Source organism: Bidens hawaiensis, unplaced genomic scaffold (genome assembly GCF_021521415.1).
Source record: "Bidens hawaiensis isolate Kalapana, Puna unplaced genomic scaffold, B.hawaiensis_p1.1 tig00048245_1, whole genome shotgun sequence".
NCBI classification, from domain to species: domain Eukaryota; kingdom Viridiplantae; phylum Streptophyta; class Magnoliopsida; order Asterales; family Asteraceae; genus Bidens; species Bidens hawaiensis.
Window position 1 is genome coordinate 1 of NW_027498641.1, and position 17698 is coordinate 17698.

The window sequence follows — 17698 nt, forward strand, 5'->3', positions numbered from 1 at the left end:
AGTTCATTAACAATAAAACTACCTGTATTCTTCGAGAAACCTATTGTCATCAAGATCATCTTCAATATCTTCAAGCTGTTCTTCGGTCTTGGTATCAATCCAATTCGTGTCTTTCGGTTTGGAATCTTCATCTTCAGCAGGAGTAAACGGGTCGGGCTTGAAAGCAGGCGGCTTTGGTGGCAAATTTCCAAGCTTTCTTTGAATATCATCCCATTGAGTTGTTGATCCTTCAACATCTTTGTACACAAAGTGATAGTCCGCCATTGTTGTGTACTATTGATCTTTGTTTTTACTATCAAAAGAGAAAATATGTAAATAAGATATATACATTTCATTCATATTTTTATTCATGATATAAACCATTAAAATGCTTTAATTAATAATTTTACTGACGCCCTGCTTGCAGTGTGCACATATAATGTATATGTGTGTAGGCTCTCATGGGGCAAAAGTGAATTTGCACTAATTTTGACATTACTTAACTTAGGGGTGTTCACGGTTCAGTTCGGTTAATTTCAGTTACTAACCAATATCAAACTTGGGCTAAAATTTTGTAAAATACATTAAATGAATGCTTAAATACATGAAATGAAGGTATAACTACATGAAATGATGGTATAAATATATGAAAATGATAGTATTAAACAATTAATACATATAATACATGAAATAGAGGAAAAAAGGCTTGAAAATATGAAAAATAAAAAATGAAGAGTTCGGTGCGGTTCAGTTAATTTCGGCCAATTCAATTTTCGGTTTTTTCAGTTCGGTTTCGTCGGTTTTCGGTTCGGTTTCGGTTAACGATTTGGTTATTGCTCACCCCCTAACTTAACTCATTTCGTGAAAATAACGTTAAAAGTGGCGGAAGGTTAATATGCATGCACCAATCGGCCAGTGTCCCGATGGTTGAGTGCTATGCTTGATGCAAAACTAATATCGAGCCGGGGTCTCACCCGAAGCAGCTTCTCTATTCCTACGAGGTAGAGTCAAGGGTGTCTACATTTTTCCCCGTCAGACCCTACGATAGTTTCGCTATTGGTGCAATTACTGACTACGATGATAATGATGAGTTAATAGTTTTTAGTTTTTACTACTAATTATTATGCTCAATTGAAAAAAAAAAACTGAATTGAACCCTAATATTAACCTCCAAGACAAAATCAATAGTATATGATCGTAGGGCTCGGAAACAATTGTATTAAACCGTATAATAATATGTCATACACAAAATTTACATTGATTGGATCTTATAGATAATATATCAATTTCAATTTCAATTATAATGGATATGTTGCAGCATAATAATCGAATTGAAATGGTACATGTGTAGATGAATCAGATCTGAGTAAAACAAAATAAAACTTACCAGATCGAGAGCTATTGGTTGATATGTTTTGGGGCTTGGGGTCAAGTGTAGTATTGCATGTTGTTATGATTGGCTCGGTTCGGTTTGGTTAAGTTCATTTTAGTCTTTTCTGAATTAATTTATCGGTTTTGGTTAATCGCTTTGGTTTATTTGGTATGTTTTTTTTTTATTTTAGGTTCGGTTATGTAAATTTTTGTTAAGTAACCAAAATCAAACTTGGGTTAAAAAATTTTTCTTTTTTTTTTCGATCGGTGACTTTTACAGTTAAGTTATCTCACTGCGCGAACACGCCACCCCACTCAGGCCAACTATGTTGACATGATCGGGATCCATGCTGGCATCCGAGTTTGGCTTGGCGATCCTGGTTAAACTCCGTTGGTCCGTTGGCTCACCCCGCCCGAATGCACGTCATGTTTTAATGCTCTAGTAAAATCCAATCGGAATCAGGATTCGAACCCGGGACATCCGGGTCATCCATCATGTTTCTGGCCATTGGGGCAAGCCCCGCTGGTTTAAAAAAAATTACTTATAAGTACATAAAGTGGATGATTAATATAAGAAATTGAGATCTAAACATGTGCATAAATATAAGAAATAGTGGTTTTAAACGTAAAATACATGAAGCGGGTGGGCTCAGGATTTAAACTTACAATGTCGCCTAATTCAAATCTTTCATTATTATAATTCATAAATAATGACACAAGTGAAGATCAAACTTAAGTCTAAAAAAAACATATCCATCACTAAGGCTAAACATATTGGGCGAGTATTTGGGCGAATTTGGGCCGATAAAGGGGATGAACACCCCCCCCCCCCCCCCGCGATAATTGGGCGAAAAGGGGCGGGGGCGGCAAATTTCGTCGCTACGAAGTGGGAAAGAAAATAATATAATAATAATAATAATGCCGTTACCCAACGGCTATATATAAAAAAAAAATTATTTAAAAACTTAATATATATATCAAACTTTATCTAACCTTTTTCACCTTATCATACACAAACACAAACATAAAAATACCAATCATTTTTATTATTTTCATACTTCTTCAAACTCAATGAGTTCCCCGGATTCCACGAACTCTGCCGAGATTTTGGATCAATTAATAAACGAGACTCGAAGAATTCATCAAATTCACCGACAAGTGGCAGAAGAGCATTTAGAGGTCACGAACGCGGTTCGGGCCGTCGTCAATAACAAGGTGTCCGGCTCTGCTCCATCTACAGCACCACGTAGACGGTCATATATCCTTCGGGATCGTACGCAAGCGAACGCTCGTTTGATGAAGGACTGCTTCGACGACTCACCTACATTTAACGACGCTATGTTTCGACGTCGTTTTCGGATGTCCAAGCGTTTATTTTTGCGCATCGTTGGAGATATGGAGCGGGAGTATGAGTATTTTCAACAGAAACCCGATGCAAGAGGATATTTAGGATTCTCCGCCATCCAAAAGTGTACTTCGGCTATACGCATCCTCGCATTCGGCAACACGACCGATATCAATGACGAATATTTAAAGATGGCTGAGAAAACAACGAGAGATGCGTTGGAGAATTTTTGCATCGGTAATATTTAAATTGTTTGTATTAACTATTGTTTTTAATATAAATATTGTTTAATAATTTATTTGTATAGGGATAATACAATTATACTCTCGTCGTTATCTGAGGATTCCTACTTCAAACGACCTTACTCGCATATATGATGTACACGAAAGCAAACATTCTTTTCCAGGCATGATCGGGAGTATAGATTGCATGCATTGGGAGTGGGCCAACTGTCCAACCGCATGGCGAGGTCAATACACTCGTGGTGACCATGGAGTGCCAACGGTTAGTCTTCAAGCCATTTGTTCACACGACCTCTGGATTTAGTCAGCCTTCTTCGGCTCAGTCGGGTCCAACAACGACATAAACGTTCTCAACGCGTCACCCGTGTTAGTTACATCAGCCGTAGCATACCAGTCTTACCGTTTTATGCCAACGATACCTTCTATCGTCACGGATACTATTTGGGAGATTGGATATATCCAGAGTACTCGATCATCGTCAAGACGTTTCAAGACCCTATCGAAGAAAAAAGAGATTATTTTAAGAAGAAGCAAGAGTCCGTGAGAAAGGATATCGAGAGGTGTTTCGAGGTTCTAAAAAAACGTTGACATTATGTGAAAAACCCTTGTCGTGTATGGACGTTGGCAAAAATGAGTGATGCCATGTATACGTTTATCATATTGCATAATATGATTTTAGAAGACGAGGGAAAAGCAATATGTCAACACTATATACCAGGAAGCGGTTCCAGAACAGTTCCCTGAACCAACCCAAGACCAACGAACGTATAACATTCACCAGCTCACATCAAGTGATATATATAACCAACTGAAGGCGGATTTTGTTCAACACGTGTGGGATAATCGTCCCGTTGAGGAGGATGAAGACGAGTACGAGGACGAAGACGAAGACGAGGAGGAGGACAATAACGAAGATGAAGACAAATAGATTACTTTTTTTATGTATATTTATATTTCGGTGTGTTTTTTTATTATAATTTATTTTTATTATTCGTGTATTTTTTTTAGTTTATGTATTTTTTTGTATTTCTTTTTAATTTTAATGCATTTTTATTTAATTATTTAAATAAATTGGTTTTTATTTAATTAGTTTAGTTATAAAAAGAAAATAATAAAAAAACACACTGTGGGCCCAACTTGTAGCCCCTATACCATTACACCCCAAAACAAATTTCCACTTCATGCTGACTGGGTGCCACGTGTCACAATTTGCCCTCAATTATAGCCCCTCCACTACACATTGCCTAAACCAGAAAGCCACAAATGGTGGATTCAATCAACGTAATTACATATAATGACATTTATGCATATAGTTTTTAAAATTGTTTTACATAATTTTTAATTTAACAATTATTCTTATTTTTTCTAAAGTAACTTGTATCCATTATATAAACGAAATACCCAGTTTTACTTTTTTTTTAAACATGCATTATGATATAAATATTATTAGTATATAAAATAAGAAAGCACATAACCTCTAAATTGTGAAATCACACTTTGCAAACACATGTATTAATTTGTGAAATAAATAGTTTAATACCTGTCTTTTTATTATGTGTCTTGTATTATTTAACTTTTTTGTAAAAAGAGAAGAAGATTGATCGAGAGCATTATTACTTTTCAAAGTTTAAGATATGCAAGCCTACAAGGAAATAGGAATTAGGAATTTCAATGTGAACGCTCTTACTCCATTAAGTTTGTTTAATTTTCTTACGAAAAAAAGGAGTTTCAATATATTGTGGTTAGAAACCACGAATTCACAAAATTGTTAACGAGATTAATCCAACAAGGATCTAAAACAGTAAAACCTAGTCCACTTAAGGTCAAGAACCAGTATTTTCACACACACGCTTATATGCAAAACACATCATTTTAATCACCTTTTTTTACCTTCAAATTTAACTAAACTTTTTATGAAAATATTTTCTTATTTTATTAATTTTGTCTAGAGTAATATGATTTCACAAATGAGTGTAGAGTTATACGTGGTTCTAACACGGGCATCTAGATGCTAAGGAGTATTATTCATAAAGTGTGAAAGGTTTGGTGATATATTGGTTTATATGATTGATTAGCCGCAAGCATACAAAGTGTATCATATCATATCATATGCCGTAGGACAATAAATGATAATCCATTAATGTTAAACGACATGATATATTTAAGATCGGCTCAAATCCTATCCTAGATAAATGTATGAACTATACGCACACCATACCGAATTTGACAACGTAACTGGTTGTGGTTATCGGATGGGTGGTTATTCTATATTAGCAATATATCCATTTCAAGAGATTGCAAAAACATAAAGGGTCATGCTTTTTAGGCTATGTGTAGTGGAGGGGCTATGAATTATGGGTTTTGCGTCATGTGACGCTCAGTCAACAAATGGTAGATTTTTGTGTTTTGGGGTGTAATGGTATTGTATCATAATATATATATATGTATGTATGTATATATATATATCACACATAATAATATACACACACACAATGGCCGGTGACAAATTCCTTTCGCCCCACACCTTTTCACCCCAAAAGTCGCCCAAGGGGCGGTGTTCGCGCCTCTTATAATCGCCCCAGTCGTCCTATATTTACCGCCCACTACAGATAGCCTTATGGATAATCCAAGCTTCACTTCTATCAGGTATTCACTTATATTTGTTATGATTCTAGCAGCTTCTTGTGGTTAATATGGAAATTTCATCATTGTTTAAGAAAAACAAGAATCTATAAACATTAATATGAAACATCGTCATCTATTTGGTACCTTGAAAGGTCAAATATGCCTATAAATGGTATTACCAAAAACTATTAAAATAATATCACCTTAATCAACATGGTATCATCGAAGATTAATTATACACTCTACATATTAAACTAAAAGAATATTCGCCTGTTTTTTCTTTCCAAATATGCATATATATTTTTTCGAACGGTGACTTTCGCAGTTAAGCTATCTCACTGCACGAGCACGTCGCGCCCCGCCACCCCACTCAGGCCAACTATGTTGACATGATCGGGATCCACGCTGACATCCGAGTTTGGCTTGACGATCCCGGTAAAACCCAGTTGGCTCACCCCGTCAAAGGCACGACAGGTTTTAATGCTCTGGTAAAATCCGGTCGGAATCAAGATTTGAACTCGGGACATCCGGGTCATCCATCATGTTCATGGCCATCAGGGCAAACTCCGATGGTTATGCATATAATATAATAAAAATAAAAATAAAATAATTTACCAATTTTTAATTACCGCCTAGAGAGTGTCTTCACATGATTCCTGTAAATTGGTGCTCAAAAACCCTAGCGGTCAATCTCACGTGCCCGTACACGCGCGTGACCAGATTCAAATACTTTACAAGGGACACGCGTCTCAATAGCTGACAAACAACCACTTCATCACTTTTATTTAAAACAAAATATTAAATAATAATCACTATTATTATTAAATTAAATAATAATAGTGGTAGTAGCAGTGTTGCAAAAATCCCGACTATTTATTGATTAATCTCTAATTAATCGTTAATTCTTACTTCACTGATTAATTTTGAGTTAGTTAGTCAATTAATCGATCAATAGTCAAATTCGATCAAAATCAGCGGTTTCCAATGATATTCCAACAAAAACCAGCGGTTTCCAGCGAGATTTCAGTCAATTTCCGGAAAAAATATGTTTGTGTATGTATAAAACTGAAAATTGCATATAAAAATGTGTGCGAGTATATATAAAACTGGAAAATATACATTAAAATCTGATCCAATTAATCCCGATTCATTGTTAGTCCCACTCCACCACCCGACTAGCGACAACCGATTTTTACAACACTGGGTATGAGGCTTGGGTTATTCAATAAATACCCAAGTTTGAATATCACTTGTGTTATATTTAGTGGAATATGACAATAAAGGATTTGAGAGGTTGTTACTTCGAATATCGTGTGTTACACCAGAGAATTATGCTCTCGTGTCGGCATAAAGATTATCAAGTGGCATCCAATATGATTTTTCTGAAAACGCCCAAACTTCACTTCAACATGGACTCGATTAAAACAAAATAGTCTAACCATGATGAAACAATGAAATCCTTCAAATTAGAAGGTGCGATATCTTAAATGTTACCGTTAAAAATATATAAAAAAAGAAGAAAATAATAATAATAATAATAATAATCACATACGTGTCCTCTTTATCGAAATGCTTCAATAATTATACGCTTGCTTTTTATGTGGGCCCAGTCTAATCTAAAACAACCAATCACCATAGCTGATGCTTTCTACATTTAAATCAATGGTCCTGGACACGTGTCACATTCACCGGCGACCACCTTTCTCTCTCTATAAACCATCATATTATTCACACCATCTCCGGTTAATGTTAATGTGTTATTATCAGTGGCGGACCCAGGATATTTTGTTAATGGGGTCTAATTTTTTCGGTTTATAAAATTTTTCGGGTCGGTCGTTATTCGGGTCGGGTCGAGGCGAGGAACATAATAAAACACGGAACTATGGTGTCATTGGAAACGAGTAAGTAGAAAGAATCTAAATTAGAAACTAGATGAAACATACACTTTTAATTCATACCCGAAAAACATGAACGTAATCTATATATATGGTCTTACATAATTGACCAAAACATGAAAAAATAACTCTAACACAAATAAATGATTAATTATAATATACATACACAAGGTAAATGATAAAAGAATATGCAAAATCCATGTTAACATTATATATGTTGCATGGTGATAATGACTATATGAGAGAAACTAACAAAAAGCACAAATACCCTAACTGAATAACTAAGACTAGGATATTAAAAAAACAACAAAAAAGGAGTATGGTGGGGCTTGAACCTACAACCTCTCACAAGTAAAACAAGGGACTTTCCACTGTACCAGTTCAATCATAATAGTATGGGTTCCAAGTATTAATTTTTATGGAGTCCTTACAAAATTTAATATACCGTCTCTAAGTAATTTTTAAAAAACATCGGTGTCCCGGGACCCCGATCGGACCTATGTGGGTCCCCCCCTGGTTATTATAGAGAGAGGCTAAAGCCGGTATGGGAGGTGTATAGAGGCGCGTTGAGACCGCGGTTGATCCGGATAACAAAAAAGTTATTGATCAGCTGAGGCTGAGATTTCGGCCGATCGCTCCACGGCCAGTGGACACTGAGCGTTCGGCCGGTTTGGTACCCGCTAAAGAGAAGTGGGTAAAGCGAAAATATGTTCGTGTGCAAAATAATAAGAATAAGAAGAAGAAAATTAATGAAGAGTGTAATTATAGTAGTTATGCTAATTATAATTATACTAATTTGGATCGAAGCGAGTTTGGTACAAATCAGGTACGAAGAGTACCAGAGTGGATTAGTTTTGACTTGTCAGAAAAAAAACAGTATCAGTATCAGTATCAGTACCAGTAACAGTAAAGGTGACAGTATTATGAGTAGGTGGATAACAGTCACACCATCGATAGGTCTGCCTGGTCTGCATGAGGCAGACCTATCGACGGTGTTGAATCCACGTCAGTCGTGGATCACGGTGGAGTCGGTTATCGGCTCGTGTGAGGACGGTGGGAGGGGGTGGGGATACACAGATCTGGAGATGGACAATTGTCCAGGCTTCATATCTGATGGATTTGATGAGGTCCGGTGGGTCAATCTGGCCTACCGGAGGATGGTGGATCCGAATCCTGGTGGCGGATCACCGCCTCCTCAGGTGTCGGTGTGGTTGTATGTCAAGGTTGAAAAAATTGATTTCGAGTATCGGCCAGCTTTCTCATGCAGAGTGAGACTGGAGTATGATTTGTCTGAGAAGAAGAAGAAGAAGCAGATGACGGTCCCGTGTGACGTCTGGAAGATGGATTCGGGTGGGTATGCATGGCGGCTTGATGTCAAAGCTGCTTTGAGCCTTGGGAGGTTGAATTAATCGGAATTAATAGGATCAAAATCAGTTATCCAAACACGTAAATATATTTGTTGTATAAGTGTATGTATTTGTATGTATATTTACATATGTTACTAGTAATTAAGTTGTTTATTACAACACTAATTATGCTACTATTTTATTTTATGTTTTAATTTGTATAAAGTTGATGGATGAATTAATATCAAAAGAAGTAATGTGCTGGTGGAACAGTAGATATAAATGATTTTAAAAGATAATATTTCTTATTAATTTGGTTATCTGTAAATGTTTTTTATATATATTTATGATTTGTTCAATCCATTTGAAAGTTTTATTTTGCAGGTGTTAAAGATGTGGAGTGAAAACCAAAATGAAGAAAATGATGGTTATTTGATGATGCCATATATTTATTTAAGAAGAAATAATACTGTTATTATATCTCAATCTATATGATTATCACATCAATATATATATATATATATATATATTTAATGCATCAAATCAAAACTGTAGTATATAACAAGAAGAAAGCTATGTGAACGAGCTACATTGTGTTATTTGAACAGTTGGTGAGCGGAAAATTCGATCGTGGGTAAAGACTTCACAAACGGATGTCAATCATCACCGCAAGACAGGTTCTTGAACGAATTACCCACACAAATTTAAATTTTCGTTATTATTTTATGTAATGTTTGATTAAAAAAAATGAAAGTTTAATTGTATATACCTCATTCGGAGATCCGTTAGTGATCATGACCTATGTATCACCAACGGATTGTTGAAATCTATCCGTTTTGTCCCTTTGGTATTTGGTAAGATGTTTGATAATTTGATATTTATTCCTCGGTGGTCACCAACTTATCATTCATGATCTTAAAATGTTAGTTTTTCTTTTGGAATTGGTATGATCCATTTGGGATAAGTCGTTTAAATAGACTGATTATTCAGCCAGTGACTTTTTATCAGTAAAGGTAAAAACACATAATTTAACATAAAAAAAACTTGAGAGAGAGAGAGAGAGACGTGTTACTATACAATGTGAGACGCTCGTTCAAAATGTGTGAAACAAAGAGATAGAATTATCTGGTGACAATTTGGTAATTAAACGTATTACATAATTACGATCAAACTATAAAAAGACAGGTAGCGTAATTAAATTAGACTACTTGTACACTAGCAACATACCAATTGTATTTTATTAAAACCATATAAAATATATTTTTTTAAAAATATTTCTAAAACAACCAAATATATATAAGTATTTTGAACATTTATCAAAATAGTTGCTAGTTTTGGTTGAATGAAAGAAAGGCACGTGGAATAAAGGAATGTAATTACTATAAGTGGAGAATGCAGTCTAGTTAGGAACACATCCATGAATAGAAATATATTCAAATAACATATACATCAATAATAATATAATTTTTATATTATATTATTGAACTGGATTCTAATATCTAAATGGGCAAGTATCTCCCGTTCGATCGGCAACCTAATTTTTTAAACGACTAGGCTCACTGGGGTGACACGTTTCCACCTAGAATTAGTGACCTGTGGGCCCCACCTATATTTAAATGTTTTCTTTCATATGTCTGCTATCTAGCTACTTGGTTGGTTGGTTGGTTGGTTGGATGGTCTAAAACGTCATCGTCTTTTGTTGACTCTTTAAACTTGGAAATAAAGATTGGCTTCGGGATTATGGTTAGATGTTCGAAATCTGACTTGAGTTTCTTATAATTGTGGATTAAGTTTCTCCTTGCTAGTATTTATATGTGAACTACGTCTCTAGTGTTAAAGTCAATATGGACGTCATATTGACATTTAGAGTTAGAAAGACTTTCAAAGATATTAGAGGTATGTAACATCCCGAAATTTCTAAAGTAATATTTATTATATTATTTTGTCGGGTGAAATAAACGAGTTAGTGGAACGATAATAATAATAGCAAAATATGAAGACTTAGTAGGATAATTAGATGGGATTAGATATGGACCAAAAGGAAACATGGGCCTTCGGTCAATGGGCTTAAGGGAGTATAAATACCCCCTTAAACCCCAATCCTTTCCATTCCATCCATTTATCCATCCTAATCTCTACACACTGCAAAACACACACAACCCGAACCAAGATCCAAAGGCGAGGACCCGAGCTCGTTGGTGCTAGATCGTCGTGACGAACCAAAGCAACAAGACCAGCTCGTGTTCGTAGTTCGACTCATTTACGGTACGTTTATATCGAGAACATGTTCGTTTAGGTTTGGATTAGTATAGAAATGATAGATCGGTGTTTGTATGGTAAAAACGAATCCTACAAAGCTAAACTTACTGAAAATGGATATGATTTGATGGGTTAATCGATTGATAAAAGAACCCGTAACCTATATGGCTAAATCGCACCCCTTAAACATCGATGTTAGGCCGATTTGATGGTTGGGGTTTGTAGGCGCTGGTCAGACGATTCCGTGGATACCTAAATCGAGTTATTTGGTTAAGAAACGAAGATGATTAAGGACGAACAGTAGCTGCAGCCGACAACTTCGCCTGCAAGCTAAGTTCGCCTGATGAACTTCGCCTGCAAAGCTAAGTTCGCCTGATGACAACTTCGCCTAAAAGCTAAGTTCGCCTGATGACAACTTCGCCTAAAAGCTAAGTTCGCCTGATGACAACTTCGCCTAAAGCTAAGTTCGCTTAAGGTTTAACTTCGCCTAAAGCTAAGTTCGCCTAAGGTTTAACTTCGACTAAAGCTAAGTTCGCCTAAGGTTTAACTTCGCCTAAAAGTCAAGTTCGATTAGAAAATAAATTAAAAACCTAATGGAAAATGTGTTAAGACAGTTAATATAAATAAAAATTTTCCAAGCTAACCTGGCAGCTCGACCCCAGCCAGGGGCTCTGCCCCTTGGACCCTGCTAGGGGCTGCCGCCCCTAGACCCCGCTGCCAGGGGCGCTGCCCCCGGACCCCCGTTCGTTGTGGGTTGTATAAAGATATAAATACAACATGAGTAGTAGTAGTTAATTGATACATGTAAATATTATACAGTTAGCCGTGCACAGCTCAAGAAGGGAATAACGATTAACGGAGAGCGTAACAGGATTCAGGTGAGTTTCTAGCCCCATTCCTTGTTATGTTTTCGGGGCTGTGTGCATACTCGATGTGTTGTTAATACATTTATCCTAAGTGATAAGTGTATGCCATATGTGATATATGTGATGGATATGAATGATTGCTTGTCGGTACGCGAACGATCTTCGGATATTGCGCGTACTGTCAGGTTAAAAATAAAGGTACGAATATTATATATCGAAGATGTATGAACATTACAAATGAATACTTGTCGGGGCGTGAATAATCTTCGGATATTGCACGTATCGACAAGGGGTATGGTTGTTAAATGAATGATGTAAAGAACGCCTAGAGTGTTCTTATGCTATAATGTAATTATTGTATATGTGAAGTATGTGTATACAGGTACACGAATGGTATGTGAGTTCTACGTTCGACATAGTAAGTTAGGATGGCAAATCCTCTAGCTTTTGTCGGACATAGACTCGGCTGTGATGGCGTAGTTAAGGACTGCGGGCCTTATACGTAATGTAGATGATAGATGTAAACGTAGATAGGGACGATGGGCCTTATACGTGTTACAGATAATAGACGACAACGTAGTTAAGGACTGCGGACCTTATACGTATTATAGATAGGCATCAGCATAGGAAAGGACTGTGGACCTTATACGTGCTGTATTTGTATTGTGGTAGCATAGGGGAGGACTGCAGACCTCGTACGTGCTATGGTTTAGGTAGCAACATAGGGAAGGACTGTGGACCTTGTACGTGTTGTGGATGTAGGATGGCATAGGAAAGGACTGTGGACCTTATACGTGCTGTATTTGTATTGTGGTAGCATAGGGGAGGACTGCGGACCTCGTACGTGCTATGGTTTAGGTTGCAACATAGGGAAGGACTGTGGACCTTGTACGTGTTGTGGATGTAGGATGGTATAGGGAAGGACTGCGGACCTTGCACGTACCATAAATGGTGAACATAGGTAAGGACTGCGGACCTTTTACGTGTTCACGACCTTGAGTACAGGTATAGCCGGCGGACTATGAACGTACTCTCGGTAGACTGAGGTTAGTGATTGTAGATATGTATGTATGTATGGTAGTAAGTATGTATGTAGAACAGAAGGGTAACTAGTTAGGTATGGATATGTATCTTCGGATATGTATGTATGTGTATGTATTGTATGGCGTCCGATTAACTAGAACTCACTCAGCGTAGCTGACTTTTAGTATGCACGCATGTGAGTAGAATGAGACAACTAGCTTGAGCGGGCACATGGTGGGCGAATAGGAGACTGGCATTTGAAGACTCAAGATGTTTTAATGTAATTGAGTTTATTTTGAAAGACAAGAATGTTTAATTAAGGCAAGTTTTGGATTGTTGTAACGTTTCATGAAAGTTTTTATATTCCGTGAAAGTTTTAATGAACTCTGATGTGTTTATGAGTAAATCCGACGCTAAAGTAAGGCTACCGGGTTCGAGGCTTTACAAGGTAATTCTAAACATTTTAAAAAACGTATAGTGGCTCGGGTACTCTAAACTCATGGAGCACATTCTAGATAAAATTTTAGTATAAGTGTACGGTTAAAGAGCAAAAGGACCCATAAAATATGTTTGTTACAATAAAAAAATCATCATACTTTTTATATATAGTAATCGAATAAAAAATATACCTATATAATTAACTATGACACAATAGCATGTACCACTATTTATTCGCGTATTCCACCATTATGTTGGGTAGAGGCTTCGCAAAACCGTGACATGGTTAAATGATAAGTTGGCATGTTTATGATTTTTTTTCTTATGAAACCTTGAAATCAGAATCCTGGTATTATATATATATATATGTTTGGGATTTTGTGCTTTTGTAAATCAGCAGCACATCATAAATAGTATTCACTAGTTGCAGCATGTGGAAGTTGGTCAAATTAAACCGAATAATGTTAAATTGTGTTATTATTTTGTTGTTTGAGTCCCTTTATAGCTCACCCTAAATTGCCGCTCCCAATCATCGTCAAACATTATCGTCATCCAGGGGCGGATCTAGGTAATCGGGTGCTGGTTCACGGGAACCTATACTGAGTTTCGGATTTTATATAGAATGCCTATATAAAATATGAGAGTGAACCCTGTGAGTGAACCCATAACCAAAGTTGAACCATGGTCAAATGGTAAACATCTTGCTTGGGTACTTAATCATTGGTGTTTGTATCTTACTATCTTATGCTTGGCCCAAGCTCAAATGTTGTAACATTCATTTGATTAGTTAAATATGTTTACTTTGCACAAAATTATGTTACCTCTTATCGACTAAAATCAAACAAATTGAATAATTGCTACATGAGTATATTTAGCAACTTAACTAGCATGCAAAATCTGATTTCTATGTATTACATCGAAAAGAGAGATAGGCTAGCCTTTATAAAAGAATGTTTCCGTCGTTATTTTGAGGAAACAAAGATGATCTTTAGTAAAATCTCAATCTTGGTACACTTAATCGACCTCAACCGCCTAACCAACCGAATCATCGAAGCGATCTAAACAGTCGTAACGACCCAAAACGTATAACTGATCCGAACAGTGAACCCATTGAAAAAAATTCATGGATCCGTCACTGTCGTCACCGTCATACTTGATGGTAAAAACCACGACGACCAGTCCACTGCTTATAGCCACCGTCGAGGCGCTATCGTCGGTGAACCGGTTAAATGTCAGCTCCACCATCGGTAGTGTTGTATTCGGCCATGACAACCGGTTCTTGGGACAACGGTAATCGGTTAACAACAAGTGTTGCTGGCTTTGTGTTCTTTGTTTTGTGACAGCTATAATACGTAGCATGATAAACCCGTCAAAATTTCCTACAAGACAAAATCCTTTTCATGTAGTACACTATTACCTTGTTTTTACTTAACGATCAAGTCTTTTAAAACATTTATTGCGCTTACTTGTTTCTTCTTGTAACACCTTTCTTTGGTCTATATCTTTTAACACCTTTCTTTGGTCTATAATTAGAATTGATTTATTTTAAAAACCGCTTTGAGTTTTAAGAACTCGAAAGAACTCAACGTCACAACTTTTTTTTTGAATTCTTTTTACACATGTGTAATACGTAAGTGTAAGTAATGTACAAAAAATTATCGCAATTTTTTACACACCGAATCGATTTTTTACACATGTGTAACTAAAGTTTAAACTTGTGTAATCAACAAAAATCTTTATTCTCTCTCCTGATTCATTTTTTAATCAAATTTAATCTCAGTCACACATTCTAATTAAATGTGTGATCTAAAATTAAGTTATTAAAGTTGTTACAATTTATCAAGTTCTCAAAATATCCTTCCCCATAATAATTAAATCAATTTTATGCATGAGATATAATTAATTATGTACACGGCCAAGTATCTAGTGTCTCGCGTGTCACATTTTTTATTGCAAAGCTACTGGTAATGACATAAGTTTCACTACAAATATATGCCTTTGTTAAGATCTTTAATTTAAAGAGATACCTATCAAGAAAACTAATAAATTATAGTTTTAATGTCTTCTATAAAGTTTGTTTATGGAAGATAACACGGAAAAGACGGAAAGTAATATATTGGCGGTTTTAATATTTATCACTGCTAGAAAAATGAGTATCATTAACTAAATTTCATTCAAAATTACCGAGGACTAACGACACATATGATCCGTAAATAACTAAAAATAAATAGCTGATAACTAAACTAACCGTAGGTAATCTCTTAGTTATTAATGACATATCGTCGACAGATAAAGTAACCCATAAAACTGATAGTATCATTAACGGATTATGAACGACTATTGAAATTGGTAAGCATAACATTAACTGTCAAGAGAGGACTTGAATTTGAAAGGACAACCCTTAATACTTTGTCGGTGATTGTGATTAGTGAAGATAAAATTTCGTCTAAGATTCATGCTTATTCTTTTCAGTCGTTTGACGGGTGGGGATTTTTCCATACTAGACATCCCTTGGTAATTCATTGGGATATTTATAGATAAGATTCCCAACTAATTTATATTTTATCATGATTTTCAATATATACTTAAATTTTTAATAATTTCTAATTGTTTTACGCTACTAAAAACCAAATGTATCACGAACGAACAAATCCATAGTTGGTGATACTCCATCATTATACTGGCTGTAGGTGATACTTTCTTCTATTGAAAACTGATAAATTTTACCGACAGATAGAGGTGTTCAAAGTAGGTTATATGGACCTCTCAGATAGTGGATTTTAATATTCGAATCGAAATTTCGGATATCCGATTAGATTGTGAACCGGATATTCGAAATATCCGAAAAAATAATAATTGTAAAAATCATTTAAATAACTACTTTTAAAAATATTTCGGATATCCAAAATATCCAAAAAATTATCCGAAATATCCGAAAAATATCCGTAAAATTACCTAAATATCCGAATATTATCCAAGATTTCTGAAAAAATATTCGATATATCCAAAAATTATCTGAAATTTATAAATTATATTTTCAAATTCACTATTCGAATATGAAAATTAGGATATTTGAGATTTGGATATCCGAAATTTGAATATTGATTTCGATTCAGATTTTTCTTATAACTAAACTTATGACTACATCAAGCTCCAAATATTTTAGTATTAAAAATTTCCCATCAATTGTAGTTCTTTTACCAAAGGGCTTTTGACGTAGTAGTATTAAAGTTGAGTAAAAAAAATTATTTTCTAAGATGTGTGAATTCAAGTCCCGTGCTTTCAATAAACATATAATTCACGTGACTAATAGAGAGCGCATGATATACTTTTTCTAAAAAAAAATAAAAAATTATAGTTCTTTCATCCATCCCTAAACGCTTATAGAACTACAAAACGAGTTGTCGCCTTCCGGTACAACGTAAGCAGAAAAACCATTAATTCTCATGCTATTGATGACTTAAGGTGCTTCTTTTTACCTAAAAAAGGTACGCGCGGACTCTTTTGTCTGCGCCGCGTAGACATTGCCATTACAGACTATTTGTTTTTTGAAGACGTTTCATTAAAAAACGTATGCCCGAATTCTTCTTGGTGCAGACTTGGCTCATCAACTTCTAAGATCTTATAAGGTTTGCACAGGGTTAAACACCACCACCTACCTCCACCCACTATCCACCACCGTCTACCATCACCACTGTCCACCACCCATACCACCGTTCATACACCACCACAAGTTTATTTTAGTATTTAAAGACGTTAAAAAACAAACAATCACCTTCTTGCATACTGCAGAAATTTGATCCACCTCTTTTTCTACCGGTGTTTGCAGATGTGATTAGCATTATGCAAATAATTTACCTCAGAAAAAACTAACACCGTCTAAGTTTTTAGTCCATATCCAATTCTCAAGGGGCCAAATCGGTATCAATAATAAGCTACACCCCTAAACTTACAAACACCCATAACTAAAGGTCACAAATCACAAAATAATAATACCGTAGTTTCCCGAGCAAGCCACCGCCTTTACATCACGTGATCTGTTTTCATCCACACCTTTGACTCTAAAGACGGCGTAAATCAACGGCCATCATTTATTCAGAGCCACTTATTATAATATTATAATAATAAAAGTATAAAACTCTCACTTATACTCTCTTTATATTATTATTATTTCATTTCATTTCATTTCACCTTATATTTATTAATAATAATAATATTAATATCCACCGTACGATCAAATCCCAAATCCTCTCGTTTCAGATCCCTCTTTTCGCCTCAATCGTATTACCTAGGGTTTTCAGTTTCACGC

General features: G+C 35.6%; 1 protein-coding gene across 1 annotated transcript; it reads left to right on the forward strand.

Annotated features, from left to right (window-relative positions):
• Positions 1 to 8380: 8380 nt before the first annotated feature.
• LOC143597410 (uncharacterized) lies at positions 8381 to 8866 on the forward strand. Its single transcript, XM_077075917.1, has one exon. It carries the CDS (start codon positions 8381 to 8383, stop codon positions 8864 to 8866), a length of 486 nt encoding a protein of 161 aa, XP_076932032.1.
• The last annotated feature ends 8832 nt before the right edge of the window (positions 8867 to 17698 follow it).